General features: G+C 46.0%; 1 protein-coding gene across 3 annotated transcripts in view; it reads right to left on the bottom strand.

The window, feature by feature from the left end:
- LOC126544591 (uncharacterized) overlaps nt 1-18,636 on the bottom strand; it is a 46,478-nt gene extending 27,842 nt beyond the window's left edge. For 2 of the 3 annotated variants that reach the window (XM_055077758.1, XM_072284974.1), the window contains exons 1-8: nt 18,500-18,636; nt 15,213-15,450; nt 12,748-12,852; nt 11,899-11,973; nt 11,516-11,596; nt 8,475-8,591; nt 5,721-5,774; nt 5,464-5,520 (exon numbers count right to left, since the gene is read on the bottom strand). In XM_055077758.1, the coding sequence (XP_054933733.1) occupies nt 5,464-5,520; nt 5,721-5,774; nt 8,475-8,591; nt 11,516-11,596; nt 11,899-11,973; nt 12,748-12,852; nt 15,213-15,450; nt 18,500-18,621 (849 nt within the window). In that variant the 5' untranslated portion in view covers nt 18,622-18,636. The remainder of the gene's footprint in view (nt 1-5,463; nt 5,521-5,720; nt 5,775-8,474; nt 8,592-11,515; nt 11,597-11,898; nt 11,974-12,747; nt 12,853-15,212; nt 15,451-18,499) is intronic. The other variant, XM_055077759.1, reaches the window with a different exon arrangement.
- Nucleotides 18,637-21,434: the final 2,798 nt, after the last annotated feature.

The following is a 21,434-nucleotide window of genomic DNA, read 5'->3' as shown; positions in this document are numbered from 1 at the left end:
AATGTATTTGGCCACCGTTGTGGATCGACCAGGCCAGAAGCCGCGGGTCTTGATGCGGTCGTAAATTTTGTGGAAGCCTAAGTGGCCAGCCGATACGTCGTCATGAAGTGCCTCTTATACTCGAAGGCGAAGGCAGAGAGGCCGAACTGGGACCCACCGGTGACCTGTTGGGTGGTAAACGTAGCGATGTAGCAGGCCATCTTGAAGGCGGAATTGTCGAAGTTGGCGTCGCAAGCGGCTGTTGGGTGATTCGGCGAACCCACTAAGGCGATCCATGAGAGCTCGACAGTAGGAGTCGACCCGCTCAAGCAACACGAAGACAGACAGTGATGAAAGCGTAACTTCGTCCAGGGGCGTTATCGAGAGCTGGTGTGAGGTAGGCGTAGCATCGGAACGGCGTGGTGCGGAAGACGACGGTGCGTTAGCGGGAGAGAGCGAGTGGGCAGGGAGACAATGCGTCTGCATCATGACGACTTTTTCCAGACTTGTACGTCATTGTAAAGTCGTATTCCTGCAAGCGGAGTATCCAGCGTCCTAAGCGTCCTGACATGTTTTTCATTGATGACAGCCAACACAGAGCATGATGGTCGGTGACGATGGTGAAGTGGCGGCCGTAAACGTATGGACGAAATTTCTGAATCGACCAAACGATAGCAAGGCACTCTTGGTCTGTAATGGTGTAGTTACGCTCAGCTGGAGAAAATGTTCGGCTGGCGTATGCTATGACTTGCTCCTTACAGGCTGCATTACGTTACAGAAGTACTGCGCCTATACCTTGTGCGCTTGCGTCAGTATGGAATATGGTGGGGGCTCGATTATCGAAGTGACGAACACTGGTCCGGAAGTAAGATGTCGCTTAAGAGCTTGAAAAGCCGACTCGCAGACGCTAGACCATGTAGGTGTAGACCAGGTGTAGAGGAGCTGCTATTGCAGCGAAGTTGCGTATAAATGGACGAAAATATGACGTCAAGCCGAGAAAACTGCGTAGATCTATCTGTTGCTGGGGGCGAGGAAACTGAAGAACAGCACTACTCTTTTCGGGGTCTGGCTGGATGCCATCTTTCGAGACGACGTGGCCCAATACGTTTATGCGCTTGCTTGTAAATTTGCATTTTTTTGTATTGACCTGGAGTCCAGCATTTGCAAGGCACTTGAGAACTTCGTCTAATCGATGAAGATGTTGGCTGAAGTCAGACGAAAAGATGACAATAGCGTCCAGATAACAAAGGCAGGTCTTCCATTTTATACCACAAAGTACGTTGTCTATCATGCGCTCAAATGTGGCAGGAGCGTTACAAAGGCCAAAAGGCATCACGTTAAATTCATGAAGTCCGTCTGGTGTAGCGAATACGGTCTTTTCTTTGTTAGTCTCGTTCATAGGAATTTACCAATATCCTGATCGAAGATCAATGCTGAAGACATACTCGGCCCCTTGTAGTGTGTCCAAAGCGTCATCAATTCGAGGTATTGGATATACGTCCTTGCGTGTGATCTTATTGAGCGCTCGATAATCGACGCAGAAGCGAACGGAGCCATCTTTTTTCTTTACCAGAACCACGGGAGAAGCCCATGGGCTAGATGAAGGTCGTATCATCTTCCGCGCAAGCATGTCAGCAACCTGTTGTTCAATTATCTTGCGTTCGTACGGCGATACACGACAGGGGCGTCGTCGTATTATTGCGGAACCATCTGTTTCGATGCAGTGTGTAGCCGCAGAAGTTTGGCTCAACACAGGGGAACAGCTATCGAAACAGGCTTTGTGCTTTGTCTAGGCCGCCAGTAAGGCTTCGGTCTGCGCGGCTGTTAGGTCAGAACCAAGAACGGCTGGAGGAGGGAAAGAAAAATCCAAACCTGAGGTTGGCGCTGGCAATGAGGAAGGGCAAAGCGCAACTATAGAGATAGGTTGAGTGTCCGCGAGGGTTGCCACACTCATCCCTTTGGGCAGCATCACTGGATCTGGGGTCGTGTTGCAAGCAGACAGAAGGGCGCGGCCACATGAAAACTGGACGAGAAAGGTGGCAATGAGAATTCCGCGAGAAGTACAGCGGGAAGAAGGGACGACTAGCGCGTCTCCATCGGCGATCTGACTGGATGTTACGGCTACAACGTCTTCGTGACCAGGACGCAGGCCGTAGTCTGCAGCGATGGCCAAATTCACGCATGAAAGTGAAGAGTCCGTAAGAGGTGCAAGCGCTGTATCCGTGATATGGACAACTTCCTCTCTGCATGCAATGACGGCTGAAGCAGAATGTAGGAAGTCCCAACCCAGTATAAGTTCATGGATACATGTTGGAAGGATGAGAAACTCAATATGGTGTCGTATGCCGTCGATGAGAACACGAGCAGTACACTGTCCGTCGGGGTAAATGAATGCATTATTAGCACCACACAAAGTAGGTCCAAGATGAGGCGTTTTGACTTTCCGGAGCCGGGAAGACAGACCACTACGAACAGAAAAGGCGGCACCGTTATCGATGAGAGCTGACGAGGGAACACCTTCGACAGTTACAGAAAGCATGTTAGCCGGGCGAACAGGAGGAATTTTTGAATACCGATAAGAAGCAGTTTCCCCTCCAAAAACTGCAACAGTTAGTTTTCCGAGTGCTGGTCGACAAGATGGGAAGTGGGGCGAAGCGATGATGTAGAGCGCCGGTAAGGCGATGGAGAACGACGTCTGACCGAACGGGAACTATGAGGCAGATTGGGAGCAGCTGGAGGAGACGGAGAATGGTGTTGAGGGAACGAGTACGATGCGGGATAGTAGGCGTCTGGTCGGCGAGTGCGGTCTCTCTCGTGCTCTGCATAGCCTCGTCTTTCATCCTGCTGGCGACGGCGGCAGAAGCGGTCATATGGCCGCGTATACCACACTAGAAACAAACAGTACGAGGTGGACGCCACTGAGGGTAGGATGGCGCAGCAAGCGCTCTGGTTCCCATCGATGGCAAATGGTCATAGGCACGGACGTCGGTAGGCACAGAGGTCAAGGTAGGTGTGGGTAGCGAAGCAATATCCGCGTAGGTTCGTGTGGGGCGCGCTACCGGAGCAAGATGCGTCGTGGGTGTAGTCATTGCTGTCAACTCTTGCTTTACGACCTCGCACAAGTCGAAGGTGGGGGTTGGGGCGCAGGTAGCAGGTGGATGCCTTAGGTCTTGTAGTTGAAGCTATTCGCGGATGATGGTGCGGATAAGAGCACGTAGATCTGGAGAATGGGAAACCTGAGGATCGCTGCTGTCATGCGGAAGACGAATAGACTGCAGCTCGTCTAGGCGTTGCCACGTGGAAGTGATGTCTTGGACGGAAGCCGGATTTTGCACAATTAAGGTGTTGAACGCGGCAGACCCAATGCCTTTTAAGATGTGGCGAACGCGTTCGGCTTCCATCATGCTAGGATTCGCACGGCGGCACAGAGCCAAGGCATCCTCTATGTATCAGGTGTAAGACTCTTGTGGAAGTTGGAGGCGCGTTCCCAGCTTCTGTTTGGCGACTTCTGCACGGCCAGACGAGGAAGCGAAGATTTGCCGCAGCTTGGACGTAAGCGTGGGCCAATCCGCGATGTCGGATTCGTGGTTGAAATACCACGTCTTGGCAACACGGGTCGAGTAGAATGCGATGTGCCTCAATTTCTGGGTGTCGTTCCACTTGTTGCAAGAACTCACGCGGTCGTAGGGGTCGATCCAATCGTCGGCGTCATCACCGCGGAGTCCCGCAAAGACAGGGGGATCGCGCTGAGGGCTCATCACAGGCCAAGAGGGCGCCGCAGGCGGGGTCGTCTCTGTGGTAGGGTTAGAGGCGCCGGGAGGGCCGGGGTTGGAATTGTCCATCGTTGTAGGGGTAGCTGTGCGCAGGCGGTGACCGGAACGGGGCTCCAGGGAGGACGGGAACGCGAGAGGACGTCGGGGTCTTGACGTACCTCCACCACTTTATAATACCGAGACCGATTAAGATGGCCAGCGCTGTTTATTCCAAGAAAGGCAACGCCCCAGCTCATGCGCGAAGAAGTCGAAGAACAGGGAAGATGATGATGGGTATGTACAAATGAAAACGACGAAGTACGTTAATAGTGCTTACAATATATATATATATATATATATATATATATATATTGCCTATGACTTCCCACTGCTCTACGCTTGATTCGTGTTTGTCTCCGCTGACCATAAAATGGAGGGGTTAACAGAAAATGTGAGATCACCTCATCTGGTTCACCACAAGAACATGATGTGACACGCCCTAATTTAGGTAGGACGTCGTTAGCAAATGCTATGCAAAGCTTGAAGTTCACTTACAGAGGGTCTGAAGTAGTAAGCACCCATAGAATGTTCCTAGACGTGACTGTTTTATTCGTCTACTCTTAGTACAAGAAATGGACACTTGAACACATCCACTTGTGATCCGCGGGGAAGTTGTTGCAATTTCAATTTCCTCGCGTTCATTTACCCGATATATTCTCTTAATTTAAAGCCAGTAGGTTCATATGATGAATTTAGCTCTAGTTTCTAGGGCGAACCTTTAGTGAATTTGATATCGTTAATTTGTTAGTGCAGTAGCGGTTCATTGTAAATACAACCTCCTATTTTCGTGTCGATCTATGAAGTTCTCGACCATCGAGTTTAAGCCCCGTTACATGCTGACAGTCGAGGGTTCTTCGGGACCCAGTCAAGCTGCCATGGAACAGCTCTTAGCCCAGGAGTGAACCTCAATTTTGCTGTAAAAAGTAAAGTTTCAACTTGAAGCTAAAATACAGGTCGGCAGTTCGTGCGACGCAAGAAGTGGTTCCCGGTGGGCGAAGGTATGACGCGAAATTCAAGCTGTCGTTAAGTGAACTTTACACGAGCTATTTTTCTACGTGTGACGTGCATAGGCAAAGATGTCTTTTACGGATTACTTTTGTTGGCAGGTAAATAAAACTTGCATCTAACTGAACACGTCCAAGTTTGTTGATTTGTTTGTGATGGCGTAGGTATGCAGTTGTACGTGCTAGTAGTACGCCGGCGTAGTTTGGGGTCGTGTGGATATATGTATATTTATCATTCTCAATAATCATGTATCTCGATAATATGTATCTCTGTATTTATTCATCCCTATATCTCCATATGCCTATGTTATATCTATCCATATATTTATATCACACTATCTTCCTCTATATATGTCTGCGTATTTCTGTGCAATATAGGTTTGATTGGCCAAAGCCTGAATGCTATCTTCTTCCTAGCAAAGCATATGCCAAATTATTAGAACAAATAGCGCGCAATATTATAATATTTTACCAATAGTGCTATTATCAGAAGAATAATCTTACTAATCATATGTTCTAACAATAGCAATTATATTTATAATATTTAAGAGAATTACTAATGTATGTCCTGTTAGAGCCATGGAGCTCAATTTTGCATCCAACATGAAAACTCGTCATGACGTATAGCGACGAAACGGTAGTGCACAAAGGAGTGGAGTTGTGCTTACTGCGAAAGGACTGGTGTGCGCCGCAGTGAACTTGTTAGCTGCATGCGACATCCCAACCTGTGAGTAGAAACAGAGAATTAGCAAATAACGCTTCACCAGCAAACAATGCCTATACCGAGAGGTGCTGTTGGATGCACACACTCATCACAGGAGCCTGTATTTTTGCTCAGGGAAATCTAGACATCTAGCATCGAAGAGGGAAAAGCATATTTAGGCATCGAACTTATACATTTAAAAAAGATTGGTGAACCTCTTACGTCATCGAAAGTGTCATGTCGCCCAGTGCCATTGAAGCTCTCCGAAATTTCTTGCTGGAATAGGACAGTACACACCGGTTGAAGCGAGAATATATCTTTTACATTTTCCGGTCAAAGTTAGACTTGGTCACTTGAAGAAAATTAAAATCACAGCAGGAGATTTTTAGAGAAAAGCGTGCGCCCACACACGTAAAGAATCAATCAATCAATCAATCAATCAATCAATCAATCAATCAATCAATCAATCAATCAATCAATCAATCAATCAATCAATCAATCAATCAATCAATCAATCAATCAATCAATCAATCAATCAAATTTTATGAGTACTTCGTCACCTACATTATTGAAGATTAGTTGGATCAACAGATAAGAGGTGGTACAATTTAGGTGAATCACATGTATACACGTCCGGTAGCATTCAAGAGAGTAAGAAACAAGGCGTATTTCTCGCATGCAAACGCAACATGAGGTAAGAATTTAATATGTAATCGAGCACATGTTTTCACGTTGCACTCCATTAACCTCTTATGTTTTGTCCGCCCTTTACAGCATATATCTCCCAAAAAATCCAGCCAGAACTGATGTCATGTGTATATTGCCGAAATGCTCACTAAAGGAAAAAAAATTAATTGTCAAACTAGATTGAACAACTAGGTTTCCAATAATGAATTCGTCATACGTAGCCAGGAGAGATTTCTTGTAAACAAGGAAATGACAAAACTGGAAAATCGAAGTGGCGCCACCTGTGGCGGACTATGATACTTCTCATGCAATGTCAAAACAGACTCTTTCACAGCGTGTGGCATAGATGGAGATCACGTGGAGATTACGTCAGCTCATTCGTTTTGTCATGGGCGGTTCATACTGAAGAGCAGCAGCCTGGCCTCCTGCGGCTATTTTCTACGCAGCAAAGGGATATACTTCTACACGGATAATACATTGATCGACTTGAGCCCAATACTTTCCTTTAGGGTCCCTAATCATTTTTGTTCCACTGATTTTTTTAAAAAATCACACCTACACCGATGTAATACGGGCACATTCGATCACCACTGGCTCCAGTCTGAATCGCCGAGCACTGCACATTACAAAGTGGTCCTTGTGTGAACAAACACGGAGACAGTAACTTTGTGCGCGCATAAACAAACGTACCAAGGCTAACCGCAACAGGTCTTTTGACGACAGAAGATTGCGGGAAATAAAACTGAGGGATGGAATGAACAAACGCCACGAGATGCTTTGTGATGCGTGTCATTCCTTCTGTCCGACTGCGTTTTCTGTGCCACAATACCGTCAAAAACTTGTTGACCCATCCAGCTCAGTGTCCCACGCTTCCGCAACCGCATGGTATTTAGGCGAGGAATAGGTCGTTCTCGTCGGAAATGACCTGAGAAGCCATTGCATCGTTGGCCTTTTTAAGGGTACGAGGAAGTCAATACGTCGGGCAAAGTGGCCTCTGCCTTATATTCCGACTAAAAATTCATATCTTATGAGATGGCACGCAATTACTAGCGTTGTTTTAGTTTTGTAGCCCTGCAATGCCGAAAGAAAATTCACGTCGACGAAAATTCCTGCAAATTGTCGACTTTTATTTGTGAACATATTATATTATTTGAGTACATTTGTGAACAAACAATAAAGAAATGTATTGTTATACAGCCATAACTTAACTACTGTAGTATATAAGTAATTAAAATTGGTGTGCTAAACTATACCCACCACTGAAACTTTACTCCACCCTATCAATAACACAACCAAGGGCTTTCTATTTAATTTGCCATAATTTAAATTAGCATTTCGAGACATCGAATTCGGCGTAGCATATTAGATACATTGTGCATTTAAGTCAATTGCATACTATGCACGCCGACCGCCCATCTGTTCTGTAATGTGTGTCGGAAAGAAAAGTAAACATGTCGCAATTTCGTCCTAAAAGTGAAGCATCGAACGCGATAGCAAATTAGTAGACAGTTATGAGAAGCAAGGATAGTAGTTTTATCGGCTGTGTGAACACATGACGATGTATTGCGTTTAGTTGCGCAAGGGCCAGATATAGCCAAAGTGCGCCACGCAAGTGGTAACGTGATGACTGATCTGCCAATGCGATAGGCAGATGTACTGCAATAGGTAGATGTTACTTAGCTGTAAAATGGGCTAAAAATGAGTCGTTGTAAAGCGTGTGAAATAGATAGGTATTAAAATAATGGTAGTGACACCGAGGGGTGCTAAATGGCTACAAAATATATGTTACAGAACTATCACAGAATAAAATTTACGATTATGGAGCTAGCACTACCGCTTCACGAGGCCCCTTAAACGCAAGGGTACGGAATTGTCTGCTCTAGAAAAGGTTGCACAAACTTGTAAACATTCGCTTACTAACTACATTGACGACCACGCTGTCACGCGCGCAGGTAAACATGAAGACATCTAGCTCGATGACGTGGAAACTCGCTGTGAAAATGCTGGAGTCAGGAAGCGCGGTAGCAGCGGCGAGCGAACTGACATTCGCGCTGCGTCTCGCTTCAGCGCGAACTAACTCCGCTCCCCCCCCCCCCCCCCCCCCCCTGAGCGCACGAGATTGAGCCATGATCATCGGCAGACCCTCGCAAGATTTCACTTGCATGTACAGCATGCGGCGACGATGTTATCGGGCTTGGATTTTATGCGGAGTACCACGGTGACGGCAGAAATGCGCCTGCAGTGTCCATATAATTGCTATCACAACAAAAAAAGCAAAGGGATATTTACCTCAGGGAGCGACACCTCGTAGAGGAAGCTGTCTTGCAGCTTTTGAAAACATTCTTTCATGTGACCTCTCATGAGTTTCCTGGGCATCCCATCGTTGCACAGGGGGCACACGCTGACCTTTAGAACAGCCAGAAATAAATATCAAGAAGTGCCATCTCAGATAAAGCTATACAGGCTAGCAGAACAAGCAACGTATGTTATTCAGTTTAATAGAGAAGGACCAATATCTAAGCGGCATGGTACGCATGCAATGTGAAGAAAACCACGCGTGGAACAGCACAGCGGGAAGAACAACAGGACACGTGCTGAAATCAGAAAAAAAGAAAAACCTACGCGGCACAACACGCCTACGCCCGCGCGTGCGCAATGAGAGGTGAGTATACGGAAAGGCCGTTAACGTAATCTGATATAATCCGTCTATAGCCTCATACGTCCTCCTTTTCTCCCTTTATATAGTATCGGTATTTCTTTAGAAGACAGGACGATGGATGGCCGGCTAAAACAAGTCGCTATTTCGCATGATGAACTTGGCTTAAGTGATTTCACGTGTTTCTTGTTCTTTGTGAGCAAGCAACAATTTTGTACCCTTAAAGAGTCACTAAAGACAAATATTAAGCAGAGATAAGGGGATACATTATAGCTAGAGAACGCTGACCGTGTCAGTTGAGTGTCGATAACAGAGGTCTAGTAATCGAGAAATCCAGGTAAATGCAGGATACGATTCGAGACTCCACCAGGACGTTCAAGTTCTAGACCGACGATGGTGGGATTCATAATAGTTCTGTAACCAGTACACAACCATGCATAATAAAAAGATAATTGCGTTGCATCATAAGACAAGAAAATGCTACGTATTTACTTCCATTCCATTGTTAAAAAAAGGTAACTCTTTGAAGTTACCGTTCGCAACGACGCGGGTCGTCTAAAGATTTCATTTTCGCTCGACCCTGCGCCACCGGCGCTTTCGAGTTGCAGTAGTTTCGCTATCACGCAGTCTGGTGCTGGTTAAGCTGGCTCACGCGAACTCACGCGAACTCACGCGAAGTCACGCGAACTGCAAATGGCGGAGAGCGAGGTTCACCGCGAATAACTTCGAAAATAGCGTTTACGATTCGGCCCGTGCCGTATCTCCTTTTGCGCTGTCGGCTCTGTCCCAATTGGCTCGTTTTCTGACGCCGGTCTTGCGTTTTGTGCAAGAAACCGTAGCACCGGCTGGCGGCCGCCGTTCTGCTCGCCGACCGCAGTAAAGGGCGGTGATGGCATATGCAATATCGGGACTGCGGGTGATTCGAATTACGCCAGAGGTATGCGGACACTTCAGAGGCGATGCCATCCTAAACTAGGTATCTCCTTAGCACAAAACAAGCGCTTTGAGATTTCTGAAAAGTATCTTAATAGACCGCGTTGACATACTTGCTTTTAATGCCCTTGTAGACCTCGGTCTGCACGTACAAGCGCGACGACGAGCAAACAAGCGTGAATATCGAAGTTTTTTACTAATAGTCTACGCTCGCGCTATCTCCCGTTAATACAGTGGCCGTTTCAGACTAGGCACACTTTGTGTTGCCCTAAACTAACTCTGCACGGGTTTCACACTGCGCGTGTAAGTTCAAGACCGAAAACAACGATATGGCGCGCTGGTCGCCATATATAGCGCCATACTGCGCACCAGGCGCGCGGAGGGTTGCGAAAATAGCGAACGCTATAGACGATGTGCTGGCTACGCTGCAGTAGCGTTGACACCCGCCAACAAGAATGCATATAGTGTGAAGCGGGAACGCAGATATGAACTTCATCCCACCACCCTGCTTCCTCTTCACATCCTAACTCTGTTATTCCCCCAATTCTCTTGCCCAGCGTGGAGTGAGAGATTTGAGGCTTCACTGAGGCTGATTTCTCCACCTATTCTGCCGAGAAGTACCCTACTCTTTCTCTCTGCTTTAGGAAAATTAAGTTAGATATGGCCGGTCGTTCCCACAGAAAGCTCGTCACAGGCGTAGGTCTCGAACTTCCAAGTTCAGTGTGAAACATGCGCGGAATAACGCTCAGAGCTGGGTGTAGGTGGTGGACTGCCCGCTGCCCTGCTGCATAGTGTACGTAGGCTGAAATGAGATGCAAAAGGGCACTTTAGCAGACCCCATTGAAACTTTTGGTTATACATCGTGACGATTATGATGTTTATTGACATCCCCTTTGAAACGGGGTGGGGACAAATGTATCCTTAGCCTGTTTGATTTATGTCTACTATATATATCGCTATCTACCATTCTGCCTATGAGATCTCGATCTTGCCTTTCACATATAAGACCTACATCACTATACTGTGCCTTTACCTACACTCGCGATGACTCCGGTTCTATCAGTCACTTGTGTGCTTCCAAACAAAGGACATGGTAAAGCGTCATCTACATGGAGCGTATTACCGCAATAATTTTTTTAAAGATTACTTCATTATCACAGGAGGTAAGTCAATTTGAAGTGATGCACCGCCACGCGGCTGAAAGGCGAGCTTCACTGCCAACCTGCAAACACTCTCCCTTTTCCACGAACAGCGCCCTGCGACAAGCCATGTTTGTGTCACGAGCCCAGCCTTCAGTATTTCTTTCCGGCTTTTTGTCCGGCGCGACGCACTTCCGGCAATGATTCCGCGTGTTCTGTATTGGATGATACGCTTAAGTCACGTGCCACAATTGGTGACGTTGCAGGCAGCGCAGCTGACGTAGATACACTTATGCGTGCGACATTGATTGTCCTGCAGGAAGCGCACCTCCTTCGAAAGGAAGGGCTCACTGACTTTCGCTTATAGGTTCAAATGCTTTAGCGTCGTGCAACAGTTCGATTCTTTGCGGACGCGATCGTAAGATCGTGCTCTATACGCAACCTGCTTGTCTGTATGCAGTGACCTAACCCGGTTAGGGGCCCTCGAAGGTGAGGATGCGGGCTTCTCAAAAACTTTTCCAGTCGGAACGCCTTGGCAGGCTCACGTAACGAAAAGCCCATTCAGGAGAGGTTGGCACTTCTATGATGCTTGTATGCTTTACCTTTACGACGATGGTTTCTTCTTTCTTGTCAGCCGAGTATGCGGCACTTTGTTGATTTGCTGATAGTGGGGGCGAGAGAACCTGTCAAAAATATACGCATTCATGCTTATCTAACAAAGGGCATCATGAAAAGGCGACAAGTTCGACGGCAAGTCAAGAAGTCACAAAGCACGAAACATTGAAGATGTGTATCACTGCTTCAAGGATAACATTTCTCTGATGGGGAGCATCTGAAGATGCACAGTAAAGAAAAAAAATATAACCATTTTCGACGGCTGGAAATGTTAGTGCAATGACAGTAACATTTAAAGAAGTGACAGTTTTGCTGGCAACAGCGACGTATCGATAATAATTGTCTTACGATAAAAATTGGAACTTATTACCGTGGCGTAAGAGCGTGTACTCGACCCTTCAGTTTTCTTAGCGACCTCATTACAAAAGCATTGCTTGAGGTGGGCCTGAAAAAAAAACAACAACAAATAAAATAGACTTTTTTAGCAACAAAGCAATGTTATACTTTATTATTGAGAGAGAAGTGGAGCAGGGAGGGAGAGATAAATCAAATTTAGTCCCTGAAATGAACACTTAATTTCGCAGTAAAATATTACCGAAGTCATGCATGACTATCTGGTTATGACTAGATTTGTAGGCTTACTCGTCTATACCTGCGTTGTTTTTTATTTAGGAGGCTTCTGGTACTTTGTGGATTATTCACTGCCGACGACAAAGTATGGTATACGTTGTATGCCTAATCGCGATGCACACCTCACGAATGTAAAATTTCGTGTAATCTTGGTGTATACGAGGCTTCTCGTGTCCTCGCAGTGAAAATTAACTCATTGGTGTAGCTTACTTCGCGAGGAAAGGGAACTGTTAAGATGCGTTATAGTTCGGTTGATTAGACGCTCAGATAGCAGAGCACGTAGCGAGAGGACACAGAGTTTCGGCAACACAGACACAAGGCTTTCAACCAAAACGTTGTCGTCGTCTTTCTTGAAGCAGTGCCTGCCGCGCGTTCTTCTCCAGTACAGAACTAACATTTTGTGGTGTTTCATCTTGTGCCACAGATCTAGTTGGTCGGCTGTGGCGCGCAGACCTAGCACGTCTCTTGTATCTGACGCACTTTCCGAGAATTTAAGGTTCGCCCAAACTGCTTTAACGCGACAAATTGACTCAAAATGTCGATGAAGAGGCGTTTATTAGGTAAAATATTGGCAATGAAAGTTTCGTACCTTTAGGGCGCTGAAGGTTATGGGTACAGGTTCACGTTCACTCGATTTGGGGCAGATGACTCTCAATTTTTTTATTTTGTCTGGTGCTGAAAAATCTGCCGTAAGCTTTGAAAAAAGAGAAAAAAAACGTAAGTCACTGTTACATCGACGTCCTCTTGTCCAGAAAGAAATCATGGTTATCTAAAGATAAGCAGCACTTTCTGATTGAGCTCAGACCACGAAGTCATCTTTACAATTCGCAGCGCAGAGTTTAAGAGAGAAAGTAGGCAAAATGCATGCTTGTTCTACTCAATGTTCTTAAAACGTCCTTACGAATGCGTTTTGCAACTGATACCGCACACGAGGCACACGTTGTGTAATTATTCCCTGGGAACTTATCTCGCTACTTTGAAGTAGGATGAAACATTTGATGCCGGTGGTCAAACAGTACAGTGCTATCAGCGTTCTAATTATTTGTAATTAAAAAAAAACAAATTTTTTCTTATGCTGACACCGCCGCAGCGTTGGAACCCCTCGACCACGACCTAAATGTTGCAGCTCACATTGGACGTAACTGTAGCACAATAAAATTCAGCAACGCAGCTTTACGAGGCCGACGGCACACGCAGGCATCGGTAAAGTCGGCATAGCACGTAGGAACATTCGAATGCTATAATGGTATGTACCGGGTGTTTCAGCTAACACTCAAATTAAGAAGTACCTGTGTGAGATAGCACAGTTATAGTCCATAAGCTGGTCTACTTGAAGAGGCAGACATTACTTCCACACAAAAAAAAAGATGCATAATCGACTAATAACAAATATGCAATAATTAAGTTTTAAACTAATTATCTCATGACACATATTGAAAATGTACAAATTCTAGCGTGTGAGACTACGAGGCAAATCCACTTGAAGATAATTTTGTGGATGACACCATTTACGAGAAATGCGCCGTCAAACTTACTACAAAAATTCACTGTCGTTCCGCTTGACAAACAATCGTTTTGTGCAGTGAAACACAAAAGTAACTGGAACGCCAATGCATTTCTCTGCAAAGCTCTGGAATTAATATATCGAGACTGGTGCGGTCCTAAGAATTCGTTTCAAGTGGATCCGCCTTGCGAATTATCCAGCAAGAATTTGTAAATTGCAATATGTGCTCTTAGGTAACTAGGTAGAAAGCTTTAGGGAATTTTAGTGAATTAGTCGATTATGCATTTCAATTTATTTTGCGAGTAACGTCAGCCTCTTCGAGTAGACCAGCTCATGGACTTGAATTGGGCTATATCGCAAGGGCAATTAAAAAAAAACTGAAAGTGTTCACTGAAACACCCGGTATAGATACTCCGAAAAGCCTGGGTATGACGAAGAAATGGCACCAGGTACAGTGAAACGTTTGTAAAGCCTTTGGTAGATTTCAGGTAGTTGCAGAACATATTCCTAAGACTTATGAAGGACGTGAGAACTTCATGGCAGCTTCGTTGCCTTCGACGTACCAGTTGTTTGCATTGGCACACATTTGCGAAGGTATTTCTTTGTTTGACTTAGTCTGCACAATTCTTGAAACGACCAAATAGAATGTAATAGTGAAGCGGCTTTCGAATATACAGTCGAATTTCAAATATTTTGGGTCTTCCCAAGAAAGTAAAAAAATATATACTAGGGGACAAGTTCTCATTATTACTATTAGTGAAAAGGAGTAGTCTTCACCACTATAGGGTGACTAAATTTCTTTTATTTTCATTTTAATAAATAAAGTAAAATAATAGTTGCTTTGCATTATTCGATAACTGTACGCCGTTCACGATTTGACATCCGGTCAGTTGAGTGCACAGCATTCTCAGTGCATAGCAAAGTGAGATACCGGAGTATGTTGCGTACAGCCAAAACAACGGAACTATCACGATGACCACAACTGATGGGAAATGAAAGTCGACTTCATATATATGGGTTGTCTCAACTCTGCTCGTAGCTAATCGCATTACCGCCGACAGTCATTGTGAGGTCAGTTCTGTCGTAATTCTTTTTTGAGGTTTGCTAGGCCTAAAGTAGTGCGCATCACTTTAAAGGAATGAAAGCGTTACGTGATCGACCAAAATACGGCCTTACACAAACCAAGGCCACTAATTAGTGCACTGCCGGCAGGCGAGACATTCATTTTGAATGACTGAACATTGTCCCGCAGAAGTTGGCTGCAGCATGCACTCGACGAGTAAATGGTGCTCCTGTGCAAAGCACAAAACTTGTGTAGCAAAATAAATTCGTATCAGTCACCACTTGCGTTGGCCCCGTTGTCCATGCCAACTCCAATAAACTTTGTGATCGGACATGTTTGAAAAAAAAAAGTCGATTCAGTAATTTGATAAGCAAATCCTGGAATAAAGGGAAATTCGAACAACAAGCGACTTTGCGATTCGTATATTCGAAGTGGCGGGTGTTTGCGCATCTCTAGTTCTTACAGCAGAAAATAACTTTCTCCTTACCTCCCAAGTTTTGTATGCCTTTTCACAAGTAGCGCACGCGAAGGCCCCGCCTCGCTCACACATGGCACGACAGGACGTGCAGTAGCCATGGCCAAGCAAGTCTCTGTACAATTGGGCCGACACGTTGTCACACTGAATACACAGTGCATCCTCCGGCAACTCGTCGACGAAAGTAACCCGCAGGTCCTTGGGGATGCCGCATTCGAAATCTCGCAGCAATACGACGCCTGTCATGGCTCTGCGCAATTAGAAACAGAAAGAAAGAGTTACGTCTCATTGTGTGAGGAACACAGTTTTTACCTGGGGCAGAATAAAAAAAAAAAGTGAACTGTTGGTAATATAGTTTCCCCTTCTTCATGCTTGGTTGTTCGCTATACTTTTTTTAAAGTGTAAATGTACTGTGGTAGTACTACGGGGAATGTTGTTTAGACGTGCTGTTTTCCGTAGGCAACCATCTACAGTCGCGAGAAAACACCTTGAAAGCACAGATCGCGTATAAATTTTGTTTGTTTGTTCGCTGCTTGAGCGTGAAGCTGCAGAAGAATCAGCCCAATCCGCGTCTGCGCGTTCAATCAATATAAACAAATTGGCAGAGTATCACGTTGCATGGCTGTGACGTAAGTCGTTTTAAATTGTTTGCTGATGCCGCGTGGTCTCTTGCTTTTTCGTTCCCGAGAGTACATATATATACCAGATTTCCATTTACTTCAGTAATGTAGTGTTATAACTGTTTCCTGTATTCTTGCTGCTTCCTTTTTCTTTTTTGTACCATTTTATCAGTATGCGTACATTTCAACTTCTAACGGGCTACTGAGAACTCTCAGAGCTCGGAGGCGAGTGAGCGATTTCTTCCTCGCTCTCGTTACCCTCCTCACGGGCGCTCTCCTCCTCGCAGCGCATCTCTTTAGAAGACAAGTGCACACTACGGCAGCAGCAACGTCAAGTTGACACTAGTTTTTTGTTTGGTTAAAGTGCCCTTACTAGTAATTCACCGCTCTACGGGTACACGCTGTGGCCGCCGCACGGGCAGCGCCAAACATGGTGAACTCAGTTGATCGACGATGACAGGCAAGCGAGACGACGAGGAAGAGATGGAAGTGTGACTCCAAGACGAAGGCGCGCCGGCAGACGCATTGGATTTGCGGTTCTTGGTATATATGGACGAATCTACAGCTTTGGCTCCATTGACGGCACATGTGTGACCCGCTTGGCGTCACGAAAAAATGAAGAAACGACTGAGAAAACTCGACGAAGAGTGTGCGATTTAAAACAAAAGTTAGTCATGGGTGGTTTACGGGCTATAAACGACATACTACAAGTGCAGAGAAAAGTAATTGGAACACGGGAGCTGTGGCCGAGCTACAGGTTACTGCCCCCTGTCAGCCTCGTAGAAGAAAGAACTTAAAATTAAATGCTGGGTTTATCGGCCCACGGTTAAAATCGGATTGCGCACTCGCTGTCAGGGATTGCCTGCGCGCACGCTTGATTTAATTTCTACCTTCTCCCCGAGGCTGCTAGAGGGCAATGGAAGGCAACTTGGCCACCGCGCCCGTGTTCGAATTACCTTTGTCCTCACCTGCACCTTAAAATGGGACCTTACTACAGGACATCGAGCGGGAAGCAATTCCTTTTCGTCATCACAGACCATTTCAGCAAGCGGGTGGAACTGTTCCTACTACGAAAGCTGTCGGCACGCGTAACCATGGGGAAGCTGGTCAAGGTGCTTACACGGTTCGGCTATCCTGAGCAGTTCATAGCGGAAAATTCGTCCTACTACACTGCCAAACTCTTCGTGAACCCTTGTGCAGCTCTTGGCATCAAGCACAGGAGAGAGAACACCAAGCACGTGCTCGTTGCATTTGCGGAGAAGCACAGCGACTGGGGCACATGTCTTCCTGAAATTGGGTTTGCTGTTTTTCTTTTTAATTCCATCCATCCATCCATCCGTCCGTCCGTCCGTCCGTCCGTCCGTCCATCCATCCATCCATCCATCCATCCATCCATCCATCCATCCATCCATCATCGGCCGATCATGACATGAACATTATGACATGTGACTTGTGTGTCATGTAGGTCATAAAATTGCCGCCTACTTGGTGCTCTCATGGTCGTTTTAACTTGGTAGATACCAAAATTGGCATAGTACGACAGGAATGTACGACGAACATAAATGGTCGGTCATGACAAGAGTATCATCACATGGTGTCATGTAGGTCATGAAACGGCCGCCTACGTATTGGTGCTCTCATGGTCGCTTAGTCAACTTGGTAGGCACCCCGCACACTGTTTCGCATAACATCGATTCCCACAGGGCGTGTGATCTGCGGGTTCTCAAGTACCGACAACGTTTGAAGTACCTCGGACAGCGCTGGACTTTCGACTGGAAGTTGTTCCCGTTCGCCATGTTTTTCCAAGCGTGGTATAACGTTGTTAACGGCGAACTGCACGGCCAGGCCAACATGTTTCATTCTCAGTAATTCTGTGTTGCTGTTCACACTTTGTGGAAACCGTTCTCGTTATCAGGGAAAAGCTTTTTTAACGTATGCGGTGCCGGCCCAGTGTGCAAATAAACTACACTCGCGGACAACTTGGCTATTAAGCGAAAGCTACTGGGGCGGTGCTTCGGCACATAACTGTATTCCTACGCAATGTAGTCCGGGCGCGCTCGGCACCGGTTTCGGTTTTTCCAACCTCACACCACCTTTTTAGCGAAGGCAGATACAATTAAGTCGACATGAATCAACGTTTAGTCACATTCGATATGTACCAAGTTCTGAAGAGCGAGCCTCGCAGCCTGCGTCGGAGCTCCGAAGCAGCCGTATGACGTCGGTTATGACGCGGACGCACAACCGACGCTGCCATCGGTAGAACCGGCGCAGCAGTCAACTCGTTCCCTCACCCCTTTTTACATGCCGAAGGTTGCGATCTCCAAATCGGTTCGCTTGGCTTCCGCTCAGACGCTGCAAACGCATTTTTTGTGTGCTTCAACAATCTTTTGTTGCTGAAGTTGGTCAAGGGCCTCTCTGGGGAGTACTTGATTGGCGGGACGGCGAATGACAAACACTCACCAGAGGACACGGGCGCCATTTTGCGTTTGATGAATGTGCAAAACGTGCGACGGTTTCGGGTGTGCGAAAACTCGAAAGAGCAAACTAAATATAGAATACCGATAGCTGACTGGTGAATGTTACGCTTCGTTTCAGATTAGGTGCTGCGAAAAACAAAAAAGAGTATCGTTTTCTATTTCCCACGCAAGAAAACGCGAACGAAACTGCGGGACTACTTGCAGCAGCGTTGAAAGAGGCGCGCTTGGTTTCCGTAGCCTTCGCTTCACGGCCAAGAAACGTTGTCCGCGAGTATAGCTCCTCGGTTTCCGGCTGTCTTCCAAGGCGCGTGAAGAACTGGGCATTTGCGCTGTCAACACGAACGCTAACCCAGCACAGTCACTATTAGAATACACTACATTTCGTAAAGGCATGTCGCACGGAAACTACGAATATAGCAGGTTCATGTAGCATAAAACGATTTAACAAAACTTGTTGCTGAGCTGGTTGGTTCGCGATTTAAAAACAAAGGTTACGGCGCTAAGTAGACGAGGACGAAGTGAGACACAAACGACATGTATACGGACAAATAACGAGCTACTAATCGAGCTACGAATAACGGGATATAACGAGCTACGAATCGCCGAAAATGATGCCGCGAAATTGTACAAGAGCCGTGCGCTTCCCTAATCACGGCCACAACAAACACCGGTGGCCGCGCATGGCGGCACATGCTGCACTTCTGCTAGCTTATTGCTTTATTTTCTCCTGCTCGCATTTTACAATTATGGAAGAAAACCATATTATAAAAATGGCTATGTACAACCCGAAGGTTTTTACACCGCCACAGAACATGGCGGACGGCAATCGCTGGGAGGGGGAGGATGCGTAGGGGGATGATGTGTCTACTTAAAACAACAACAAAACAATCCTATGCAGGGATTTTATGCGCATCAGGATTTCTACAGAGGTGCATGACCCTTGCTTTTCCAGAACATTTAGATACGCACGTCTTAGAATATCTGACAACGGTTGCTGACGGTTACATAGTTGGAGTCCGCCGGCAATTTGCAAACAGGCGTCTGCTGTGATGAAAGCTGCTGAAAACTAACGCGAAAGGTGGTCTCCGAATCCACGCCTGCATTTAGAAGGCGCATGTTTCGCTGGCTAAATGCAGCGCAAACGATTTTAGGAGCCGGAAATACGTCATAGACGTCGAGTTTTGGACACCACCTATACGTTTGCCTACGTCACTTTTTTGGGAACACTTGTCGACGGCACTGGCGGAACGCGAAGGGGGAATGGAAATTGAAAAAAAAAAAGTGTACGGCAGTGTCCGAGGAATGAAATTTGGGTGAACGTCCGTAAGTCTCCAATGTCAACATCATAGCTTAAGTGTATATATTGTGCTTACGACATGGAAATATTTTGAAGCTCATCGGTAACCGTTAAACGTACTCGCCCTGTATTGTACACATAGTTGACTAATTTTAATATAAAACTGCTTATATTTTGCCAGGCGTTCTTTATGTCTCTGCGTGGATGTTTAACTTTGCAATAAAAATACACCGAAAAGAAATTAAGCTTTTTTTCATGTACAGTCCTTCAGCGACCGGGTAGTTGCGAATTCCGGAAGCGACTGCAGAAATGATGCGCGATAAGCATGGGAGTTACGAGAAACGAAGACGCACATAATCCTAAAACGACTCGCCCACACTAAAGATCGCATGGCATACACAGTGACACGAGATTGGTTAGCGCAGAAAAGTATCACCGACAGTTCTGAGTATGCTTTTTTCGGAGGAAATCTACGCAAGCTCGCGAATTCCAAGCATACCACGTCACTGGAAGCGCATCCATATAAGTTGTTGGCAAGTGCGGAATACTTCTTCAAAAGAAGCAAACACTTATAACTCAAAGGACTTGGTTAAATATTCTAATAAAACGCGCCAAGAAGTACATGTTAGAGTTTATGCGGTTGAAGATGGCGAAACGCGGAAGTACGTCAAATCCCGACTGGTTTGACGCTACTTGTGAAGCCTGGATTGCGAGGCTTAGTCTATGCAGTTGAGACAGGACGGCAAACTTGAATGTCTTGGCCTCCGAAAACGTGAAGTCACAGTTAATGCAACGGCTAAGCTTTCGTCCTTGTTTTTCTAACAGAATCAACGCTCGCGCGCAAATTTGTCTGAAAAGACAAACCGAGTCTCGACGAAATTAGAGCGTAAGGCCTTGCTTCTAAATCTGTCCGTGCTGAACGCGTAACACTGCCTGCGAAGTGCTGCTTTCGTGCTCGACAATAATCAATGAGCAATTAGAAGAATTTCCCATAATAGAAACCGAAGCTGGCTTGCAGCAGTCACGTCAATTCGCTAATGGAAATTGAGAGAAAACAACGACCCACCTTTGCTCTGTGGAAACGATGCGTCAATCCGGCTGGCTGGCCTAGCGGCGGAACCAAAGCTGCCCGATACGCGTTGCCATAGAAACGAATGATAAGCACAACCGGAGGTGTTTGTGCTATATTCTTTTTTTGTCGCTGAACTGATAGCGCTCGGAAAAGCGCTAAAGGACGTCGTGTACAGAAGGATTGCTTATCACTTCTCGTTTGCGGATCGTTGGTATTCTACAGAGTGTCGCGTCTGGAAGCAAAGCTTGAACTACGGTGTTTTGAACTGTATGTTATGCCGGGCTTCTTACCCAGTATTTAGGAACAGGCCGCAACTGGGAGAAGGGGGGGAACTCATCGCCGACTCCCCCGTGTTTACCACTGTGTAAGCAGCACGGCCATTTGATTGAGCGAGAACCTGCTTTTCAGCAACACTCCTCGTTCAAGGAATTCCTGGGACGATGAATTTATTGAGAAATACCTGTCCTCTGCAGTGGTTTCGATTAAATGCATAGAGCGCATGGCTAAAAAAAATTTCTCAGGTATCGCTGAGGAGAACAGAGCTTTCTACAAAAAAGAAAAAAAAAAGACCTCGGGCACTGAGAACCCTTCAACTACTATATGGAATTAATGAGTACTACATGAATCTGGCTAGTCTTCATGCTTGTGGCCTCAGAATTTCTTCTGGCAATATTTACTACAGTTCGTCTTTTTGTATGGAAGATGACGTACGACAGTGTGTTCAAACCTGCCATCAACGCCAAGTTGCGAATTTTAAGTGACATCCGG

This window comes from Dermacentor andersoni, chromosome 10 (assembly GCF_023375885.2).
Source record: "Dermacentor andersoni chromosome 10, qqDerAnde1_hic_scaffold, whole genome shotgun sequence".
NCBI lineage: Eukaryota > Metazoa > Arthropoda > Arachnida > Ixodida > Ixodidae > Dermacentor > Dermacentor andersoni.
Note: the sequence above shows the minus strand (reverse complement) of the source record. Positions and strands in the feature narration are given on the sequence as shown.